Source organism: Morone saxatilis, unplaced genomic scaffold (genome assembly GCF_004916995.1).
Source record: "Morone saxatilis isolate NCDOM2014 unplaced genomic scaffold, NCSU_SB_2.0 Contig24, whole genome shotgun sequence".
Taxonomy (NCBI): Eukaryota; Metazoa; Chordata; class Actinopteri; family Moronidae; genus Morone; species Morone saxatilis.
In genome coordinates this window covers 8266026-8275656 of record NW_023339807.1, presented here as the reverse complement: position 1 = coordinate 8275656, position 9631 = coordinate 8266026, and the positions used below count along the sequence as shown (strand labels likewise).

General features: G+C 41.4%; 1 protein-coding gene across 1 annotated transcript in view; it reads right to left on the bottom strand.

The window, feature by feature from the left end:
• The window catches only part of rspo3 (R-spondin 3), a 13331-nt gene extending 4244 nt beyond the window's left edge, over nucleotides 1-9087 (bottom strand). Inside the window, exons 1-5 of the mRNA XM_035673246.1 lie at nucleotides 8664-9087; nucleotides 2948-3142; nucleotides 2127-2270; nucleotides 1843-1989; nucleotides 1362-1547 (exon numbers count right to left, since the gene is read on the bottom strand). Of these exons, the coding sequence (XP_035529139.1) occupies nucleotides 1362-1547; nucleotides 1843-1989; nucleotides 2127-2270; nucleotides 2948-3142; nucleotides 8664-8763 (772 nt within the window). The 5' untranslated portion in view covers nucleotides 8764-9087. The remainder of the gene's footprint in view (nucleotides 1-1361; nucleotides 1548-1842; nucleotides 1990-2126; nucleotides 2271-2947; nucleotides 3143-8663) is intronic.
• Nucleotides 9088-9631: the final 544 nt, after the last annotated feature.

The following is a 9631-nucleotide window of genomic DNA, read 5'->3' as shown; positions in this document are numbered from 1 at the left end:
TCTTTCTTTCTTTCTTTCAATTCACCTCCCTGCTCCCTGTCCCCCCCCTTTCACCAGGCTCAGGCTAGATCAACAGAGCCGTTGACTCCACACTAAAGTCTCGGCCCCGGCACGACTGCCTGGGAGCGCCAACAGGGAGCTTATATGGGGGTCTATGTTTTCTTTGGTGTGGTAGGGAGTGTGTGTTGAGAGGATGAGGATAGGGGAATGGATCAGTAGAGAGATACAGATTGAAAGTGTGAGAGAGAGAGAGGGGTTGACAGAGGGCACATTTCACAGTCTGCCTTACAAATCACGTCGACCCAGTTGACTCTCTTCACAAATTACCACCAAGAGCAACGTCTGTGCAGTTATTTTAGTAAGACAAAGACAGCATGTGTGTGTATCTACGTGCATGTGCGTGTGTTCGATGTGCCCAAGTGTGCATTTGTCTGACTTGAAATGGAGAGGGTGTGTGCATGTGTTGGTTTGCATGTATGTGTGTGTATTGGCAGCTGTGGGGATAAACCAATACTGATCCCCTGGTCGCCGCGTGCCTCCCAGGGGGAGGATGTTGATGTTGAGCTGGCTGTTTCTGCTCCAGAGTCAACTGCTTTTCTGCTGCATCACACACACACATGCACAGAAACACGCACATACACACACTGTTTGTTCTGTAAGTGTGAGGCCCCAGGGAGCTGGATCTCAGCCTCCTACCCTGTCTGCGATCTGTCATTTAACACTGCAGAGCCCAGGGTAAAAAACAACCAGCCGTAGCTGCCAACCAGCTCAGTAACCACACACATGCAGTACACACACAACACGAAGCGGTCTTAAATGCACCACAACATTGGGTTTTGTAAAGAGACGAGCCCCGTCTGAAAGCAGTTTTCACTCTCTTCATTAGAAATGATCACGCTATTCCCTGTTTACTAGGAGCAGAGAAAGCGGTTTTACTGTTTAAAAATCCAAAGAAGTCTCATGGGAAAACACACAACATACCCATTGCAACATCACACATGTGTGTTTCCACCACTGTCCTCACTCTAACCACAATGACAATCCTCTGAGTAAACAGTCGTAGTCCTGAGCGGAAGAACGTCTAGCTCTGATTGTACAAGCTGAAGCAGCAAGGTCTGGAATTCATAGAGAGTAGAAATCATGCCGTGTGTCACAAATCCAATGCTGGCAGTGAGTGTCTGTCAACAGCAACTACTAGAGACAATGTCTAGATTGTGCCCATTTTTGTGGGCACATTCTGTGTGCCATTTATTTTGGTAGTTAAAGCTCAAATGCTGGATCACAAGGATCTGGTGTCAGGGTTTGACACATAGCTGGAACACATTCACTCTGCAACTTTGCTACGGTATTGTTTCCTTTACCTTGACATTTCTTCCGCTTGACCGGGCACTTTTTGATCTCTGAGATATCTGGGCAGGGGTTGCCATGGGTTGATGGTTGCTGGAGAATCTGTCGTGTGCGGGTCTCCTGGCCCCGCTTGAACCCGCAGGTTCTAGCAGGCCGAGGGCATGGGCTCCACTCACTCCACTCACCCACTATGCAGTGCACTGACAGGGGAAAAATTGAGAAAAGAGAAGTGAAGATGAGAAACCTCAGTGTTATGTCATTTTATGTTAACAAGTTAAAATGTGGTTACTATCTTTTCTTAAATCTTATTTACCGCTCTACATCAAGGGCCCAAATGTTGCATGGACACCAACTAACAGGATAGGTATCTTAGTAAGGTATATATCTCCTATCTTATCTTATCTTATCTTATCTTATCTTATCTTATCTTATCTTAGGCTGTCTTAGGCTTTTTTTTCTGACACATCCACACACATCCACACACACTGGACTGACCTTTTTCTGTGCACTCCATGAGGTTGTCACTGGGCTCGTAGTCCTCTGGACAGACTTCGTGGCATCTCCCACTGAGTTGGTACAGGCCTGGCCGGCACCGCGTACATGTCTCACTGTTCTCACACGACTCACACTCTGCAGGGCACTCTGCAAAGACAAAAGTTATGTATCTGTGAATATAGTGAACCCATTTAACACATGACAGCTTCATTCCAAAGTCAGAATTATTTGGTAAACTCTACATGGCTAATGTGGAATAATTCAAGGTAAATAGAGTTACTCACTAAGAACACACTCCCTCTGTGTGTCGCTGTGGACCAGTCCTTCAGGGCAGTTCTCCTGGCACTTGCCCAGGTGAAGGTAGAATCCTGCTCGGCAGCGTGTGCAAAAGTTCTTGTTGAAGCAGGAGTCACACTCCGACCTGCACTCTGACAGAGAAACACAGACCCACCGCCAGCGTTTATTTAAACCATACAAGTTATCGAGTGTGTCCTGCCTGTTAAATATACAGGGTGTCAGTGTGTGTGTGCATGCCCCACTGGGAATACAGTCAGGAATATAGGCCACTGCAGTCAGATTGATGTCTTACAGGGTGACTTATGATATATGATTTTAAGTAAAGCAACACTTGATTTAATTTAATGTCACCAAAAGGAAACCTACTTAACAGGTATCAGGTTTTGCAGTTGTTGGAGGACATACTGTATGTATACATAATGCTATATTTCACAAGCAGGTCTTGAAACTGTTGCTTGTAAAGAAGTGTATATGGAGGGAGGACATATATTTTGACTTGGAGCCGATTATACTTCTTGTGCTTATGCTTGTCACGTATAAACACACTGTTAAGAGGCCACATTTAACTCAAGACAAGTCTGAGATACTTTTCTGTGTGTGTTTGTTATAAGAGAAGGATACTGTATACTTAATCTTACGCCCATCCATTCAGAGGACAAATAATTACCCAAAAGTCTGGCTACTACCAATCCTTTAGATTTCTGTTCATTTCAATTGGGAACATGCAATGCAAGGGATATTTTCATCAATATTCTGTTATTATTCTTCCATACAACCATACCATACAGTTTATGTTGTTATGCCTTACTTGTGCAGATGTTTCTTTCTGGGGAGCGCGTGCCATAAAAGCCCAGAGGACAGGAAGTCATGCACACCCCGATCTGCTTCATCCCAATCCTCTCCAAATGCATGAACAAGCGCGGCTTGCAGGACAGGCAGCCATTGTAGTCAGAGCAGGTCAGACAGCCACCCTGCTGGCACCCTGAGCTCACACCAGAGATCTCTGTTGACAGGAACAGGGGGATGTTTAAACATGGATTTCATGTTGTATAATAGGAAAACTAAAATCTCAAGATTGAAGTGGAATTTATCTTAATGGATAACTTGAGATCACAACATTTGATAAGTGCCCCAGTACAGTGCCGGACACTTTGGAAGTATTTGTAGACATACCATCCTCCCAGGAGGCAGGAATTCACCTCTGTTGGTGCCAAAGATGGACACAGTAACCTTCTGGCAGCCTTTTGGTAAAAGTGTAACTAATATAGCACTAAACCATTTCAGTGTCCTCATATTTTCTTTCAGCCAGGGGCCCAAATACAGTCCCAAGAAGCCAATTTTAAATCATAGACAATAAGACACCATAAATAAAAACCTGACCTTAACGTTGCCTACGTGTACCATATAATGTGACTATCATTTGTGCAGAGTATAATAGAATAGTTTATTTTTTGTAAACAATTGTTGTTATAGGGCCCTACACAAGACAGAAACAAGACAGGTAAAATAGATAATGTAAGGTAGAAAATTTAACCCAGAATATGAGGGTGTATACGTTTTAAATAATGTATTTTCAGTGAAGATGTCAGGTCAGATTGTCCTGTCCTCTAAAATACCAGCATCAGTATTTCAAAGGTAGTACCTAGCTCTTGATGCAATGCTGGATTTTGGAAAATTGGAAAATTTGGATCTGGAAAGAATTCTTTCATGTTTCATGGTGGACCAACAATGTTAATTATGACGTTAGTGTAGGTTGCATCTTGCTGTCACTCTGCCAGGTGGTAAACCATTCTGTAGGTTTATGTTGCACAACCAGTTTCAGTAACAGAGGACAAAAAAAAAACAAAAGGCATATGGGACCGTCATAGGTGCATTTTTTTTTCTTAACATTATTTTCTGTATTGAAATATTTCAGTCAAGTGTTGTTGTGTCATGTTTTTCAAGAATGAGGGCAAAGGAGAAACAGGAAGATCTACTGTATCATGAAGGATTATTATTCCACATGCATAAGTGTTTAATTACAGTATGACTTATCACCTACTCTCTCAGCGCAGTGATTGATAGCACAGTGCATATGAAAGCTATTTATACTATGTTTACAACCCAGCTGATGTTCATAAGTACTGTAGTGTTTAGTTTATATTAATATATTTTTATTAATATATTTTACAGTTGTTTTTTATCATCCCCCACTCTTCACTAATTTGCAGGATAATTCATCAGACTTTGTCTGCCATGGATAAAAGCTGTGGTTGTAGGTTTTAATCATTTTAATTGTATGGTGACAACCTTGTCACAGTCATTTTAATGTCTCCCAAATTACAGCATGTGTATTTCAAAATGATAGTGTGCTTAAGCTCATGATGAATTATGGTATACAGGTATATGCAGTGCTAGTAGCATATTGTGGAAATATCAAAAAACCCAATAAAATTATAACCATTCCCAGCTTAAAGTCTTAAAGAACTTTATTGCTGTCAGTTTCCTGGAAAATCATCATCCTGTTCAGTATCTGATTGCACTTAGTAACAAAGACGGTTTGGGTGGTTGTATGAGGATGTATACTGTATATGCTGTAAAAGAAAACCACCAGATACACTTGTCAGGTTCCATGGTATTGCATATTTTTAGCTTCTGGTCCCAACATTTTAGTAACAGTAAAACATTTTTATAAGGAAATGAGTTTAACTTACTCCTGTGTTACAAATATCTTGCTTTAGTTAAATCAAGAAAGTGATACCGCTCTTTTGGGAATTCGTCTGCTTATCCAAACAGGAGTGACATCAGTAACACAGAGTCAATACGTAGGCCATAAGCATGAGAGAAGTTCCATGTTTTACGCACTTGTGCACCCATACTGCATTGATACTCCATCCCAAGGCAATGGTTGGATAATGTTGCAGTATTCACACATAGTAGGCAAATTGAAAGCAACCCCTGTAAACGCCAAAGCAATTGTTTTTCCTCTCCAGCCTTGCAATCTCATGCCACTGGTTTAAGCTGGCCCTCTTCCTTCTTCTCTAACTTCAGGGTTTAGCTGCCAGTTTGCCACAGATAGATCAAGGATGCTTTGTTTGAAATATCTCGACAATCTTTACAACTGCTGTCCATTTGCCCACATGTGTTCCTGCCAAGCTGCCCTGTTTCACAGAAGTCTTAAGACGCAGGAATCTGGCCTTGCCCTCGCACTTGCACCGACAAAACCTCAGTTGGACAGTGGTATCTTGCATAACATACCAACAAAGTCACATATGAATAAACACATTCACATGAGTGCACACACAAACACAGATGGTTCACGGAGAAACAACACAGACGTAACGTTTTGCCTTAAAGCTGCAGTAGGTAGCTTTTATAAAAATAAAATTTTGTCATATTAGTTGAAACTTTCACTGTGGCCTGACAATAGTACATGAGACAGATAATCGGTGACAAAAATCAGGTTCCTTTGGCTCCTCCTGGTGCTAATGGCTAATCTGTCTGTGCCTTCTGAATGAAAACCAACCATCAGAACCAAGAACAACTGATTGATTGTTAAGCCGCATTCCCAGGTCATCAAATACCAATGCTGGGAATGAAACCAGCCACCAACCCAAAGCAGCATTCTATCATTCTTGGCTCTGATTGGTTGGTTTTATTCAGGTGTGGTGGATTCTTGTAAATACCATTAGGAGCAGTAGTAGGAGCCAGAGGAACCGGATTTTCACAGATTATGTGTCTCATGTACTACAAATATGACAAAAAGTTAATTTTATAAACATTACCTACTGCAGCTTTAAGTATTAAAGGTATTGTCTACCTCTGCACATGTTCCATCATGTGTCATACTTGGTTTCCCTTTAATAATCTGTATCCTATGTTTAGCTTTAAAGCAAGATGTAAATCAACCCATCTTCATTGAGCGGACTTTTCTTGATAAATTCTAAAATATATATAATTACCACGATGAAGGCCGCCACATGCCTTCATTTTTGGATGCATCATCACAGACCACAGACAGGAAGCTCTGAGCTTGGGTTCAGTCTCTGTGTGGTAATTTTGGCCAGTTGACTCAATGGTCATTGACTCCAAACTCACTCTTACCCCCTTCTCTCTCTGAAGTCTGTACTCATTCACCCCTTCACCAACTAATCCCTCCATCCTCCCTGATATCTCTGGAAGTGTCTGCATCCTTGGAGGAAGTTTGGATTCTTAGAAGCACTTGTCAATTAATGGGTACTGAGCCAGTCGAGAAAGGCTTTGTTTACTGCTCACTGTAGAACATAAACTAAACTTTCAGCTTCAACATTGCCATCCCAAAACTGAATTACAATAGAGTTGCGTATGTGGATATGCTTTTTAATATAATGGTTTTGTATAGCATATAAACATACAAATTTTCAGCATCACATCTTGAACCAAAACCAAATTATACTAATATTAAAAATTCAAATTCTTACTAAAATCACAGTTTCTCAGGGCTTAATATAAGAAACTGGAGTACTCTTAGTAGATTCCCCTGCGCCCACTCCCTCTCTCAAACTGTGTTGAGAGGCTCTTTAATGGTGTTTAGGGGGAAATAAACATTTAAAAGAGAGAATCTGTGTTTCTTGCAGTGTAGGGGACAAAGCAGCACCTACAAGATCTACAGTATATATCCCACATAAGTGCTGCACAAGAAAGTAATTTAAGTGGGACTAATCAGCCTATTACATACAATAGGTACATTGCGTTGTCTTTTATCATCACGACTGATGTCTGGGGTCATTATATGTCAGTTTTCTGCAGTTTGAATAAGATCTATGAAGGCTGTGTCACCCTGCTGAACAGCAAAACGATCCACGCTTAGTTCTTACGGTCTGATCTAAACTACATTGAACAGAGCTGCCAAGAGCAAAGGTAACCCCAGGACCCCTTTAAAACTATGTAATAAACACATCGTTAACCCCAGATGCTCCAACCCTCTGCTTTTTCTTTTTTAAATTTCCACTTTGGTGGTCATGAGGAAAAAATTAACAACAAACAAAAATGGTCCTCTTTTGGGTCCAGACTACAGGTCTGAGAGAGAGAGAGAGAAGTTTCAGCCCCAGGTGGCAGGGATAAAAACATCACTTCGAAAGTCTATTATTGTAGATCAGACAGTTTTCGGCCACACTGGAAAGTGATACATGGAATATTCCAGTTATCACTTCTCTAACAGACTTAGTCACAGAGCACATCTGGAGACCTTCAGTGATAAAGTGCGCGTAGGAAGAATATAAAAATATACTGTATTGATACTTATTTCATGGTTTTATGTAAAAAGACTGATCATAACTCAATGAGACATAATGTTGGACCCCAGGGACAAGATATATGGGAGATGAAATACCATCAGACTTAAGTTTTTCAGTGTGGAACATCTCTGGTGTTTTGATGGAGCCTACTGTCAAATTTACATGAAGTCAGACTTTGAACAGTAATAAGAACAAGATGGGATATGATTTCAAATTATGATACTGAGTTGAATCTGAGTTGAATAAATGTGAAGCCCATTCTGTGTGATCTGGGCCAACATCAGAAGAAACCTTTCCCCATAAATTCCAAAACGTGGCAGTGTAAGGAAATAAACTGAACACGGAGGTTTCTTCACCAAATATGGGAACTAAAGCTGTGAATATAACAGTGATCAGCCGTGATACCCGGGCAGCGCGCTCCGTGCCTGAAGTCTGCTGCTCTGACCGCTAGAGAGCGACGGGAACCAGGAGACTGAGTGCAAAGAGCAGCCACTCCGGGCTTCAGGTGACAGGCAGAACAATTAATTAATTAATCCAATTAAGGTTAAAAGGAGACATATTAAAAGTGGACAAACACATGGGGAAATTACTGAAGGAATCTTGGGACCATACAATCAGCATGCCGAAATAACTCCCCATTTTATTACATCAGTTTAGTAAGTTAAACAGTTGGAGTGCATGAACCTCATAATGCAGAAAAGTGGGGTTGAGAGTGAGGAAATTGGTGATAATATGTTAATTAAATGGATTAGGCCTAGCTTTAATAATAAATCAGTACAATCACTATCATATATCTGCCAAAAGTGAAGTTTTCATGTAGATTTAAATTGTATAATGGAAGAGAGAAAACAATAGCAAAGATTAACTGCAATTTATTTAGTCGTATCTAGAAAAACTCACATCAATAGAACGTCGCCCAGCGCTCCCAGAGGTGCGCCTGTGGAGGATTGTTATCTTATAATTTAGGCCTACTTCACTGACCAAATAACAATTTGCCAGTCACTTAAATTAGATTTTAAATAGCCTGAATACTGGATCCTCAGTTTTTTAATTTATTTTTTTGGCAAAAGATGTAAACTTATAAAATATGTAAAAAATCACATGAAGTTGGAGATTTTTGTGACTTGACCCATGTCTTAGTAAAAAAAAAAAGAAAAGAAGAAATGCTGAATTAAAAATAATAATGATAATCATAAAAAACATAAAAAACATAAAGACCGAGCACCAAACACCGGGCAGCAGCATCGTACCGCACTTGAACCTACTCACGTTTATGTGGCCGGTGCCTGGAGCTGCTGTGCTGCTGACAACCAGTGTAATCCATGCAGTGCAAGATGATCCAAACAAAGGAGATCAGTTGTAATTGCATAGTAGCCCAGAGATGAGACTCGTAAAGCCAATGTCAATGTTCACCAAATCACTTATTGGATAAGATTCCGTTTTTTTCCCCCAGACAGAGGCAGAGTGAGGAGGGTAGATAATTCCTAGACACAGCAGGACCCCCAGCTATGTGGTGATATGTGGTGATGGTAGTGTACGGTGGCCCAATGATGCCTGGGCCGCTTAGACTGTAACATCCTGGATAGGATCTTCATATGTGCCAAGAAAGCCAGACTGAGTCAGGGATCCGTTATCCGTGCTGTGATGAAGAACATTCCCTCCAAAAATCAAAAAACAAACAAACACGCCAAAAAAGTCGACTCTCATCCGGTGCGACCATTAGTGTAGGTCAAAAAGATGAACAGAATTATTATTTATGGCTAACGTGATTCTCAAAAAGTTTGAGATATAATATCCATGTGTGGAACTCCAAATTGACCTCTCTCTCCCCTCTCTCTCCCCTCTCCTAGTCTCTCTAAGTGGAGATGCGCCGTGCGTCCCGGTGGATACCTTAACTTGCCAGGCGCCCTGAGGGTCTCGGCTTCATCTCAGCATCAGCTAAAGCACAAAAAGTAAAAGCCAGCACAGGGACCAACTCTGTAAGGATCTGTAAGTTGAAGGTTTCGCAGTTCTTTAGGCTGTCAAACACACACCTCCTCTCTCTGTCGGCGGCAGGCAACTGAACCAAAGTAAATCTCCGCAGTTTCAGCGCTTTTCTGCTTTGCGTGCAGGACCCATTCACTCCCCTCCTGCCGGCCGGCTGATGACTGCTGTGTCTCTGTCTCTCTTTCTCCGACTATGAGCTCCAAAGTTTATTTAGAGGGCAAGCCCCCCGCGTCAGAGGGAGAGAGAGAGAG